The sequence below is a fragment of the Argiope bruennichi genome, chromosome 8, assembly GCF_947563725.1.
Source record: "Argiope bruennichi chromosome 8, qqArgBrue1.1, whole genome shotgun sequence".
Lineage (NCBI taxonomy): Eukaryota > Metazoa > Arthropoda > Arachnida > Araneae > Araneidae > Argiope > Argiope bruennichi.
The window spans coordinates 84060677-84075390 of NC_079158.1; the positions used below are offsets into that span (position 1 = coordinate 84060677).

At 27.7% G+C, this 14714-nt stretch overlaps 1 protein-coding gene across 2 annotated transcripts in view; it reads right to left on the bottom strand.

Moving 5' to 3' along the window:
• Positions 1–14714, bottom strand: part of LOC129981749 (major facilitator superfamily domain-containing protein 4A-like) — a 37482-nt gene continuing 22768 nt past the window's right edge. Inside the window, exons 5-12 of one of the 2 annotated variants that reach the window (XM_056092732.1) lie at positions 14429–14535; positions 11503–11595; positions 10658–10738; positions 7832–7979; positions 6585–6655; positions 4573–4690; positions 1349–1458; positions 219–354 (exon numbers count right to left, since the gene is read on the bottom strand). In XM_056092732.1, the coding sequence (XP_055948707.1) occupies positions 1394–1458; positions 4573–4690; positions 6585–6655; positions 7832–7979; positions 10658–10738; positions 11503–11595; positions 14429–14535 (683 nt within the window). In that variant the 3' untranslated portion in view covers positions 219–354; positions 1349–1393. Of the gene's footprint in view, positions 355–1348; positions 1459–4572; positions 4691–6584; positions 6656–7831; positions 7980–10657; positions 10739–11502; positions 11596–14428; positions 14536–14714 lie in introns of both variants that reach the window. The other variant, XM_056092731.1, reaches the window with a different exon arrangement.

Consider the following 14714-nt stretch of genomic DNA (forward strand, 5'->3'; position numbering starts at 1 on the left):
TATTTACAGAGCAGATTTTATTGTTGGATGGTCTGTACATATACATAAGTAAATATTTCTTTTCTGTTTATAAATTAACACGATTTCTTGAAACATTAATTTAAAAGGTACTTGCAGATCAAGACCTGAGTTTAAAACACTTCTTGATTGGTCAGCCTCATCAGTGAGAAGATTCACATTCTTTTTTCACAAAATTGATTGTCCCTTCTTGATCTTCAGGGCTTTGAGCAGCGCTTGTGTTCATGCGAGAATAATACTGTACATTTTGACTGACCAGACTTGTGTTTTCGCCTTCCATTTTCTGTACAGTTTTTGGCATATATTTGGCGAAGAAGACCATTATGCCCGGTGTGGCTAGAAAGGGAAAAAATTATTGTTACATTTTCAAAATCTTCGTTAAAAAACGAATGTGCTTAGCAAACTTTATATATAGTTTTAATTTAACTAAAATTAACCTAATTGATTTTACTTTTGAATGTTATTAAATTATATTATCAAAAAAAAATCTACTTGTTTTTTTATGTGTATTATTTTGTGTGCACATCACTGTTTTGTATTAATTCATAATTCAACTAAAATAATGTTTCTATTGGAATCTGCTTTCTTGTTTTCAGTATAGCATTCTTTAGACTAAGTGATATCTCTTGGCTATCGATGGGAACACAGAAAACGTTTTCATCGAAATACTTAATATCCATAATTCACCTAAAAAATCTATTAATTTATTCTTATTTAATTGAAAAATCTCAATATTAATCGATGATGAGAATATTTATTTACTTCAATATTGATAGAACAATGACTGCCCTTTTCTGACCTTGAAATTTATTCGCCCATTTTGCGTTAGTAGTAATTCATATAACGACTCTTATAAAATTTTAGAATGAATTTTCACGAATCATTCTACATGACGTCATCATGTAGTGTCACGTTGTCTTTAGCTGTTCCGTGGTGTAATGACCATTTCCTCCAAACGGCGGTAGATCTCACTTTTGACGTTATTACAAGATCGTGAATTAACTTCATTTTGTAAAAATAATTCTATACCTGATAAAATAGATATTTTATTCAACTTTTTCTATAAATGCAAATTTTTTTGCTTGTTTACCGATGTAGAATGTTTTAAATTTCAAAATAAACTTTCCAATTTGAATTTTTTAAAATTCGGTCCCCTTCTGAATAATGACTAATAAAATCAAAATATTTTAGCCTTTAATTTAAACGAACTAATTATTTAAAAAAATGAATTTCGGTGGAAAATTTCAGTAATTTAATAAACTTAATCCTTTTCCTTATACTCCAATTCGAAAATTTGTTCGAGATAAAGTGGAACTTTTCAAATGCTTACTTTTGTGATTTCTGGTTAAGAAAACCTTAAACAGAAAAATAATGCTTAATTTTTTCTTTTCTCTTCTGCTTTGGTTGGTTCAGTACATGGTTGTTTGCAGAACCAGTTACCTATGATGAAGTACAAATACATGGACATTACAAACGTGATCTCTGACAAGGTTAGTTTATTCTGGAAAATTAGGTTCAGATGTAGAATGTTCTAATATTAATGTTGTTGATGTAGGAATAAAGAACGAAATATTAAGTACTTTTCCGACATAGTCATAATGCCAATAAGCATTATAGGTTTGTTTATGACTATGTTTCATTTCATTTAATTTCTCTCGTCTTTCTTTATATCGATTTAATTTCTCTCCCTGGTGACCTGCTTTGCCTTACATCGCATTCATTGGGTAAACCAGTCGTCGTGGATTAAGCCATATTGATTTACCGTTATTTCCTGTATATTATCTACGGCAGCGTATAATCAGCTATACTTTGCTGCTATTTTTTGCCCTGACAAAAAAAAAAAAAAGAAAAAAAAATCAACAAATAATCCGTCTATGAAATTGTTAAAAATAGTTAAGGATTTTTTTTTTTTTTTTTTTTTTTTTTCCTTTTCTTGCTTGTGTCTGCGATTAAAGACAAACATATCTGTCAGCACAATTTCAAAAGAAACTGATAGCGATTTGTTTAAAAAGCAGATAATCAGGATTATCCATGGCGGCATATTAGACTCGATCTTCATAATTTTTTTAACAGATAATCCGCGAATAATACGCAGGTAATTACTGTATACATTTAAAGTTTATTCATGTAGTTTATAAGATACCTTTAAAAAATTGTATAATATATGAATTTTCAAAATTTTTCTAATTGAAATCACTGCTTAAATTTTTTATTATATATGTAATGATATTTTTAAATCTAATTAAAGTCTTAATTAAATCCCTAATTTTTATCCTGACTAAATCCATATTAACTTCATTCTAAATGTCTTATTTTCTGATCCAATTACCACTTTTTTATTATTTTTAATATGCGCTTTAAAAAAACTGATGAATTCAGCAGGTTCTCATGTTCTGAGCGATGGCATAAAAATCCCTAATGCTTGCAACATTCTTTTAAAGATACCTAAATTTCTCTTTCCTAAATCTACATGTGTTAAAAAAATCCCTATAAAAATCTCATTACAAAACCAGTAAAGAGCAAAGTTTCTATCTCTTCTGCTCTTGTATTGCGATGTAGATGGATACGAGTCTTATAATCGTTTCTTGAGCCTTCCCTGATGGAATAAATCAATTTTTTTTTTAATTTCAAAAGTTTCTGCTATTAGGCTATACAACTGATAAAATATGTTTTACACATATATAATTTGTTTAAAGATATTTTAAAAGCAAAATAAGTTTATTATTATTTTGGTTTTTCATTTTATCTCTGTGCCATGAAAAATTGTATTCGTTTTGTCAGTGAACAATTTACAGTTACTTTCTTAATATTTTTTATGGGTTTTTAAACAAATCAACATCAGTTTCTTTTGAAATTGTGCTGATCGATAGTTTCATAATATTCTATTGCAGACACAAGCAAGAAAAAAAACAATATTTTAACTATTTTCATCTATTTATAACTATAACTATTTTCGTCTATATTATTGATTATTGTATATAAATATGAATGAAATATTTTAAACCAATTAAAGATAATAAGATCCTTAACCACGATTCCACTATATAACTTATGCTGTGTTAAAAATGTTAAAAATTAACTTGAAACTTTACTTTGCCAACACTGCCAACGAAACAATAATGTCATTTTCCATAATTATTATATTTCAAAAATTCATTGGTTATTATTCATAACAAGCAATTTCGTAGGGCAATCATTATAACCATAAAAAACGTTGACTGTCGCGTGACTCTCTTGTGATTCATATCTGCTATCCGATTGTATCGAATTTTCTAATTAGATAAACAATATGAAAGCAAGTCGTGACAGAACACGAATTAAAGAAAATACCCTCCATAGTAAAAACGATTTAACGTAATATTCTCTGTATACCAGAGGAAAAGAATTGCCTTATAAAAGTAGAGGGAAAAAAAAAGTAAACGCAATGCAATGTAATTCAAAGTTAATATTGACTGAATAATAATAGAAATGGCAATGATTCTACTTTTTATGCTCGTATTTTTTATTGAATATGTTAAGCTTCAGCAAGAAAGTTACTGTATTAGTATAAATTGAAACAGAAGAGATTAAATTTCAAGCTCAATTTTTAGGCGAGATGGCAGAAAATTGTGAAAATGCATAGCACACTTAACCAAATTGTGAAAAGCTTCTGATATAGTAAAAACTGTATATCTGTCAAAGTTTAATGTTTAAAAATATTTTGCTGAACAAGCTATTAAGAGCAAATTACATAAAATGTTTAATTAAAAACTTTAGCAACCACTGATATCGGCGAGCAAGCTCATCGGCAAAGCCGGCTGGTTTTAACAACTTAAGACTAAATTAAAATTTTTGTTTTAAATGCGAGAATGAATAAGCGTTAAATATTTGGTTAAAGTATGTTAAGGATTTGCCTTTTACTAATAGAGTTTACTAACATTTTCAATTCATTAACGATCTTCAAATCATTGCTATATGCCGATTAACTTGGATATTGCAATAATTGTACTGTTATTATTTAAAATATTGTAATTTTATATTTTCTTTTCTTTTAGATAAGCTTCTGCCACAATTTTATTTGCGTAAAATTCTCATATTATTTAATTCCTAGCTGAGACAGAATAGCAACCCTTAAACTTGACTAAGATATCTGCTAATCTACAAGATTGTATTAAATAAATATAATTAAAAAATGTTAGAAAGCTAAAATACACTTTTGTTTTAAAAAATTCGTCTGACATGGCATATGAATATGTTTTCTCTTTATTATTTTCACTTTTCTAATTCAAATTTAATGTTCAATTCATTGTTAATTTAGCGATGTTTTTATTTACCGTTACAATAGGAAAATAGATTCACTTTGTGTTGTCAGAAAAAACTTAATACAAGCTGTGTTTAAAAAAATACATATAGTAAATTTTTATTTTTCCTTATTTGAAAAAAATTAACTGAAACGTAAAAGACAAAAGGTTATTAAATACGATTTTTAAAAAAACAGAAAAACTGGCTTTTTTGTAAATCGACTTTTAAAAGGTAAGAATTTGTCAAAACTAATATTTTTCTCCACAAACTTACTGTCTGGTTTTAGAAGTGTTAGTCCAACTAACCACAGTGTCATGTACGCAATTATAGAGATGAAACATAAGATCATTCCTATCACAAGAAAACTTGTTGGTCCGGCTCGACCGAATTCCTGAAAACAATGAAGCCATTAAAATTTATAAAATACAGAAAATTTCAAATTTTTGAAACAATATTTATTCATGATCATCACAATTGAAATCAAAATGTTTTGAAAAGCAAGATATGTCCTTAAAAAGTGCAAAACCCAACTGAAAATAATTTTGGACAATTTTGCTTGTAAGAAACTATAAATTTAGAAGGAGTTTTTTTCGTCGTGATTTTTTTTTCTTTTGCTAGCGCAATATAATACAAGATATTCTTAGTATTTTCACAAAAATACCAGGAATTATTAATTAAAAATCCAGAGAGTTGCTCAATGTTCTGAATGTCATAAAACATCGGGAAAATGAGTTTGTGCTAATAGGGCATGCTTCGTAGTATGTAAAAGAAAAGCAAATATGCGTTTTGGATGTCTTCTTTTTATTCCATTAGAATCAAAATTTAAAATGAACTTAGAATTTAAAGGATGTGTCTATATTACATATTCAATTCTTCTATTTCTTTGCATTTTAAAGTTTTTGTGACAAATAAGCATAGGGAGGAAAACAAATTTTTTGGGGATGAATTTCATTCAAAAAATAATATAAATGTACAATTTCGAAATAATTTCTAAAAGAGATAATATACTAAATTATATAAGAGGCTTTTTTTTTTTTTTTTTTTTTTTTTGTTACTATGCGCACAAAATGACAAAAATCATAGTTTTAAAAATCTGTTTTTTTGAGACGGGAATGTGTGAAAAGTAAAGATTCATCTAAATCTCAAAATTTAATTTCCTGAAGACTACAGAATTTTCTTTTTGTATGCTTCGGATACAAGAAAGTAAATATATATTAAATCCAATTTTGAACCATCTTGTAAGAATGCCCTGTTTACAACTTATATCTCCGAGATAAGACTAGAATAGATTCCATTTTGTTTCACTTTCCAATTTTAGATACCTGGTCCAATTAAAGTCACCCCCCCCCAAAAAAAAAACAGTTTACAATAAAATAAATTCTAAAAATATCAAGAATTGGTAAAACAATATCATCATTCAAACATAATATTTGTTCCAACTAAAACAGTCGTGTAACAAGAGCAAGATTTTGTTTCATTATTATGTTGGTCCCTGAAACTTAAATAATCGAACATTCAATTGAATAAATGAACTGAAACCGTTTTCGATATGGTTTACAAATATATTTCATTTCTAAAATACAGTTTCTTAAATTCAGTCATAAAAATATAATAGTGGAGCTATGCGGTATTCTGATAACGATTAGGTGTGTGTCAAAAATGGCGTTACACCTGTAAAATGCTCATAATTAAAATTAAAAAATGGTATTTAAATAGCTTTTAAAGGACTAGCCCTTCAAAAAAAAATCTTACATACGCATGTGTACTAAATGCAAAAGAAGCTAAAGACACCCAAAGAAAATAAAAAAAGATGGAACAACAAATAAACACTTGTAGTGGAGCAGGCATAAAAAGAAAACATAGATAATATCTAAATAGCAGAAGCAGAAGAGTCTACATAATATTCCACAGTAATAGTATCATTGAAACATAATTAGTAAATAATAAAATTTACCAAAGATAGGCAATTTAAACATAAAAAACAGAAAAAATAAATAGAAAAAAAAAATAAAAGAAAATAAAGAATAATTTTTTCAGAAAAGAGAAAAATATAAATAAATGAAAACATTTTTAAAAAATAAATAGGAAAAAATATATATGCATTGGTTTATTCTAAGGTAGAGTCCAGGACGAGGTACAAAAGGCTAGAAACTATGCTGTATACCTAATATTTATCTGAATATTCGATCAGTTTCTATTTTACTGATATGATAGTTCAAAAAAATTCATTAATGTAACATTTAAAATAAACTGATGAAATTATTTTAAAGTTTTGGTGTACTTACATGACCAACAATAACTGGCATTGACATCTCCCCTAATGCTGCTCCAAACACTAGAACACTTGTAGTGGAAGCTGATAGAAAAATTCATGAATTAGAAACAAATTTATTTATAATACAATAAATGACAAGAAAGAAAGAGGATATAAATTCCCCGTATGGCGATTTATAAAGGTACCACATTGGTGAATATTTATGTATTTATTTCTTTTTAAAATCAAATAGAACAAAGAGAGGCGAAATCAATATTTTGCCATAGTCACTGTTATCTTTGTATTCGATGTTAGGGCACTTTGTTAATAGGAATCGTTTTACTGAGAATAAATCTTTAACCTTACAGTTGCAATCCACTAAGTAATGGTAGGGACGTACAAGCAACGAACCAAGGGCGTTGACCGAAGGTGGGTCGTATAGGAATCTCCGCTATATATTTATTTTTCTTTCTACCTCTTTTCAAACTCCCCGGTTGGACACGCCTACTGAAAGAGAAGTTTGAAAAAGAGAATATAGTAAGTGCTTATGGAATGAAGAATAGTTCTTTCAGATTTTGTTGTTTTATATTGGAGGTTTTATTGTTAAAAGCTAACAATATAGTCATTTTATGTTTCGTTTCGCTGAAACCAAATTTATTTGCACTGTTACATCTACAGTTGATAAAATCAGATTAAATAGTCATATTTTAATTAATTTCTCGAAATTGCTATTGAATCTTTCATTGCATTTCGTTCGTTTCTTCGTTAATCAAAAGCAATCTTAAGTAAATCTTGATAATCTGTTGTTACTATTATCTCGAAGAATTCTTCCTTTGCCAAGATAATAACTGCATTATCGCAAACTATTTCATTGCCTTTAATTTTTTATTGCATTTCATTATGATTTGACGAATTAACGTGCGTTTGAAATTTAATTTAGCAAATTGGTTAGAAAAATTCCCACACTTTTTATTTGTATAATAAGGAATTGTCTTTTTGTAATATAATGACGCCCTAAAACTCCAAAAAACAAAATTATTTGTCCAATTTTTTAATTATCATAAACAGAAGGCAAAAATTTCATGTCCTCTAATTTTCTTATAATGTTTCGGTTTTCTAAAGACACCAACAAAAAATCTATTTTGTAACATTTAGACTAATTCTAATCACAACTTTAAAAATACTTTAATTTCATTCGAAAATACATATTTTTCTGTATCTTAATGAAAATAGGCATCTAAAATAAAATTTATATACAATACGAAGCTGGATACTTACGTGTGACGTGTATATATTGCTCTGTAAGTGACAACGTTGTAGGAAATACACTACTCATGAAGATTCCCAATAAACATGTCCCAATAATCAACATTATGTGGTTATACCTTAAAGCCAACATCAGTAGTAAGCCAAATGTACAACCAATCTGTTTCGGGAGAAAATATATCCTTGTGAATTATAGATTTTAGCACTAAAATAATACTAAGACGAGCATATTTCATAAAACAATACTTTAGAAGGAATTGAATTCAACATTTTTCATGCACACAGATCGTTTCAGATACCTGTTTTTTCGGACAGCTTTTTATTTCGCAAAGAAGTTATAAACAATGAATAAGAAAAGTGCTTTTCCGGTGTTCACTTTTAGGTACATTTAGATTTTCTTTTACAATTCTGATATTCAATTTCTTTTTTTGAATCATCCTAATCTGTTTTAATTCAAAATTTATGCAATGCTTCAATATACTGTTAGATAAAAAACATTTCTACTATTAGCTTTTATTTCACTCCTGTTTTGAAGAAATCAAATCTGAATGGCAAAGCCATGTGTTTCCGTATTTGAAAATAAACAATATATTTTTTAAAAAAACCGATTTCTTCATCTGTTTGCATGGATGTAGATGACTTTAAAAATTTAACTTTTGAAATCAACTAATGAATTAAGGGATAGTAAGGTAACTGATAAAAAGTTACATCCTGTATCTTCTTAATTAATAAGAAAGGAAAATCGAACCCTCTCCTCAGTAATACTTATTGTTGTATTTTCAAAGAAAAAAATCTTTATTTCAGCCATTTGAACACGGATATGACTTAATATTTTAGAGAAATCCCTTTTATAAACAATTAACTCTAAACATAAATAAATATTATGTATATCTACACATGTTTATTTGTTTCTATATCTTTTATAAATATATACAGTTTATGTCCGAATGAATTTTGTACGCATGTTTTTCAAGGTAAGAAAAAGCTCCCCGTCAATATTTCAAATTCCAAAAATTAAATCAAATAAAGATCGATTAAAAATTAAGAAAGCATTTGATTTTTTTTCAGCTGCATCTTCTGAAAATAAATTGTAAAAATAACGTTAGCATTATTTTAAACTTAAAAAACAAAAACTCATCTTTTTAATGACACAATTTCCGTACAATTTTTCAATAACTTTAATATTTCTTTAATTTAATTTCACATAATTTTTTACAATACTTGTAATGTTATGTTGGAATTCAAGCTAATTTATTGTTCGATCAAGCCATTCAATAGCTAGTCTCTGTCAGAGTTTTAAATAACTATTAAAAATATTGTTTTTTTAACATCATTTTCGTAATAGGATTTTCATTTTCGGTTTTATTTCGTCAAGCCATTCAAATAATAAGATGAAAGTTTAAATAAATATATTATTAAGAGTTTAATTGCCAGAATAACTAATATTTTAACCAACCAAATTTATCGCCAAAGGCGGCTAATATCCAATAATCCTGGGCTATTCCGTTAGAAATAAGTAACTCCTTTAGTATTTAAAAAAAATTCTTACAGTTATATATACAAATAGATCACCAGCTTTAAACATAAAATAACCCGGAGAATAACCCCCGTTGACAAGCATGCTTCAACATGAAATTATGACATTAAACTCACGATTACTGCACAAAACCTTTTTAATTTTGTTCATTCCATTTCCCTTGTTTTTAATGCAAACATTAATCTGCTTTCCAACAAAGAATTTCCGAAAAGACGTCTCTTGAGAACATTATAGAAATGACGAATCATTATTTAGAACCCCGTTCTCCCTTTCAATGTAAGTAGTCGTCGTCCTCTTTAATAGTATCTACAGAATTTTTATGGGTTATAGCTCTAGGAGGGGGGGGGGTTGAGTTCTATTAGATAAAAAAAAAACTATATATTTTTAATCCTTCATGATTATCTTTTCAAAAGTCCTTATCAAAATGTCATTATAAAACAAAATTGAGCATTAAGTAAATTTTAATATTTAATATATTTTGGTTATTTACGGAAAGTGCTTTATTTCAATTAAAAAAATTATAACATATTAATCTCCACAATACAAAAGAATGCTTAGATATGTTAGAATAGGATAAATAATTGTCCAATTACACTTGCAAAATCATAAAAATGCTAACAAGAGCATTTTTGACAACAAAAAAAATTGTTGTAAAAATTGTTTTTGAATGTGTAGGAAGCGTACTTCAAGCGGCCTCTTACATCAAACAAACAGGCGAACAGCACGAAATGTTTGCGATTAGAAACGTGTCGTATCGGTTCTTGTTTTTTATTTGCAATTGCATTTTATTAATAGTAATTTGAAAGCAAACTAATATAATATAAAAGTGTTCTATATTAGAAATTTTTATTCAAATATAATTCCAAGCATTTTTTAAAGAAATGTGGGTCCTTGTGAGAAGGATACCACGGTGGATATGAGCTCAAATTAAGCGATTCGTCAAGTAATAAAACAGCACGTAGCGATAAGCAACCATTAAAAAATAATTGTTTCATTAATATAAGGCAACTAACTTATTTTGTTCGGTATATTAATATTTGACAGTTATTATATATTTATGTGGCCTATGTGAATCATAGCTGCGCTACGAATAAAAGAAACAAAATATTTCATGCGAATCATGTATGATACACACAAAATTTCATATGAATCATATATAATTCACACTGCTCGAACAAATATATTACTTGTAAAACATGCTGGTTAAAGTTTCAATATAAATTCTATATTATTGGAAAGCTAATTTCAATTCATTTTGTTTGCACCAAGTAATTTGTAATAAATTGTCTTCGCTTACTTACTATATTACAAAATAACATGAATGAAGGTGAAAGTCTAGTTGCCAAAGCTATGGATAAGAGTCGTCCAGCGGCAAACATGCCCTGTAAGAAAAAAAAACAAATTTATATTTTTAAAATGAATTTGCCATATACACTATAATTAATTATTTTCATAAAAATGTGCACACTTAAAAACAGAAGTTTACCGAAAATGAATAAACTTTTTTCGATTTGAAAGAGTTAGAGATTTGCATTAAAAGAATAGAACAAACTCATTCCTTCAGTGATCGATATTTGTTTTCTTAATTTTAAAGAAATATCTCCTTTTAATTTACATAAAAAATGCTCCGTTACAAAAAAAAATAATCATGAGTTGCACTGGTAGAAATTTCTTATCACAGATTCTTAGATAAAATATATTCGTTGCTATTTTATAATAAACATTCTGAAGATGCTTTAAAAATTCACACTGCGTAATATTTTCATTAACTTATATTTCTGGTTACATTTTTATAAAAATTAAGTATTTGATGTAATTCACTTCACAGCAATATTCTTTCGAAAATTTTTAATTCCTTTATTTTTATTTTATTTTATTGTTAGATTTCCAAAATTGCAAAATTTTTATCTTTGCTTCTTTAGATCTGAATATTCTTTAATTAAACTATATTAATATAACTAATTTGTTATTAACCTTTTCACAATCTGAACATAGCCTTCTCATAGGACAGTTCATTTTTTAATTTTATCTAAAAAAATAGATTAATTGTTGGAATAAATATGCAATAAAATTTAGAAAAATATGAAGCATCTAAATAAAATTGATTTAGAAAGGTAAAACAATACTGAAGGGAAAAAATACATACCCAAAACAAAGCATTTAGATAAGCTGCATCTGATTTGCGAAATTTAACTGGACCTTTCACAGCATAAGAATAAATATAACCGCCATAAGCTGCCTACAAAGATCAAAAAGTTAAAACAATTACTTTTCATCACATATCTTTTATATTTGTACAACCTTTTGTATGAAACGTCTATTAAAAATGGGTAAGCAAATAACTATTCGTTTAAATTTTTTCTGAAATTCTTTTGTATCTCCAAATATTTGGTGTTTCTATGTTGCAAACATTTGTTTTAGCTATATAATCGAATTTTGAGCTATTAACTGATAATTCTTTGAGTACCAAAATAAAATATCATTTTCAAGTGAAAAAGTATCTTTTAAAGAAACAAAATACTTTCATACTTTTTTGTATTTAATCATATCTCTAGACTGATTAGATTTATTCTATTAAAAAATTGCATATATACATAAATTATCTACATTTGAACTGAACATAAAAAGTGGAAAAAGCAATTTCCCCGCTAAAAGTTATGATTAATAATTTTCAGAATAAATAAGAATACTAGTGTTGTATTAAGGCTTATTTGTTGCATTAATTATGTTATAACAAGCGAGAAATTGTTTCCTTCAAAATCTCAGCAAAACTTTCTCGCATACCCTCTAATAAAGATGGTATCCAAGAGAATGCTTTTCATAACATTGATTTGCAATAATTACGAAATATTAACCTTTGGCACTAATTTAACATTTTTAATGAATCTATCGAATCATCCTTGGTGAGCTATTTGGCGATTAATCCCTGGCATGCTGTTAATAGTATCTGAAAATCGAATTTGTGTTTTAGATCCGTTTTTTCAACCGATTGAAATAAAAATTTGACTCAAAACTACACCTTGTAGTCAGAAAATCAAATAACAAATTTGATATATTTAATTCATTGTGTTTTTGAACTATCGTGTTTACATGTTTCTGAAAGTACAGACCGACAGGCGGTCAATCATTTATTGAATTTGGTTCAAAACGAGTGCTTTGAACTCAGGAAGATTTAAAACGAGGAGATTCATCATAATTTCGAGCTAGTATTTTTCGACGATTACTATTCTTTTTTTTTTTATGCTACGTATATGAGAAAATAAAAAAAAAGTAAAAAGGACTTTTAATGATTTATTTTTTTCAGTCCAAATTTCTATTAATAATTACGAAATACCTATGTTCAAACTTCTATGGATTCATTACAATAAATTTATAATTATGTCTGTTACAGAAAACTTATGGATCACTATATTGTAGGATTCAGTTAAGGATTCTACAATGTAGTGATCCATCAGTTATTGTAGGATGCAAAATACATAATAGGATTGACTGTATTATTGATTGCGAGTAAAATTAGATTAATTAAGCAAGTAAAAACTTACACAAAAGTTATAATGTAAACTAACAGCATCATTTATGGAATTAATCATATTTCCACCTGGTCAAATACATTTAAATGAGTTACACTAGTATTCATTACTGATGAGATAGTGATAAAACTTTGTCGTTTGCTTCTTCATTGAAAAAAGTAAAAAAAGAAAAATCATTCCATTTAATTGATGGAAAAACCATTAAATGGAACAATCTTTAGTAGACTCATATGAATATTTAATTACCAAGAAACTTTTCATTTTGTGATATTTAGTGTTAATTGCATCTCAATATTTGAATTAATTTATCAGTATTTTCCTTTATAAGTATTCTTTTTTTCCTTTTTTTTAAAATCTACTCTTTCATTCAGCTTCTATCAATATAATTTTAATAACTAAACCAAACTTGATTCTCTGAAGTAAAGATTATTTTTGAGATTAAAAATTCAAAAACTATTACATCATTTGTTCCTGTCATATATATATTTACAGACAGTCAAGCAAAAAAAAAAAATTCTATCGGTTGATGATTTTAATGAAAAAAAAATGAATTAGAAATTTTCAAAGGTAGGCAGAAATGAGCACTCTCACTCCAAGAAATAACTAAGCGCCAAATTTGATGGCTAAGTCTCATGATCTGCACGAATGGCATTTTCAACGCGTTTTACTTCCCCGGATATGAAGTATACAGAAAAAATATTATAAACGTGAAAACAAAGTCGAAATTTTGGCAAATTTCTATGGTTTTAGATCTCCCTGAATTCGAAAAACATTTTTCCCATTATGTCTGTGTGTGAACATAACTCAAAAACGCTCCGAGCTAGACGGATGAAATTTGGCGCATGGATTTTCTACTAAATTTGTAAATTCCTGTCGACTTTTGAACTAAATATATTCAGAGGAAGTCTATCTGGCTGGCTGTTCGAAATTCAAATTATCAAATGTTAAAAGCTAGAGATATAAAACTTGGTACACAGATTTAGCATCTAAAATGTAGGTTCTCAACAAATTTTGAACCATATCTGTCAAAGAGTTGACTGTCTATAATTTGTATTTTCGCATGCATGTAAACTTTATTAACTCATAAACACAATGACTTTAATGAATGAAATTCGGTAATGATGATTTTGTGACTACAAATGTAATTCCGTATCAAGTTTTGATTTCAACAAGTTGGGGGAGGGGGAAGCGAGCAAAATTGCGAGTTATTCAGTAAAAATGCTAGATTCACACCAAAGACCTATATTTCGTAATTATTGTTCCTCAGTGTTATATCACAAATTTGCGGCCTTACTCAAGGTTTTACAATTTTATGCGGAAAGAAGAAGAGATGCTTATTGGGGAATATGCTAGAAAGTTTCTGAGAGACCACTCCTATTGATTTCAACGTGCATTTCACATATTGCAGTTTACTGATAATATGTCAGCCTGTGACCATATTAAAATAAATGACAGAATTTTACCTTCTCCACCATAAAAGCAATAAATAAAAATTTATAACAATAATGCATAAATATCTTAACGTTAAATATCTAGTCTCACCTGAAGTCCATCATAAAGAAACATGAGCAGAGCTGAAAGGGCAGTCACAACGATAATTTGGGCTATACTCTTGGGAGCTCGATCTGAATCACTGCGACTGTCACCATCTGAAAGTGACCAATATGTTAAAATTTAAAAAATTCTGCCACATTGATGCATTATATTCAAGTAAAACTTCAAACAGAAATTTTAAAATCTTGTATTGGAATGAAACAATTTTTAAACAAATTTATAAGGCAAGCATATTTATTTACCATTCCTCTTGACAAATATCCAGAATTCGCAA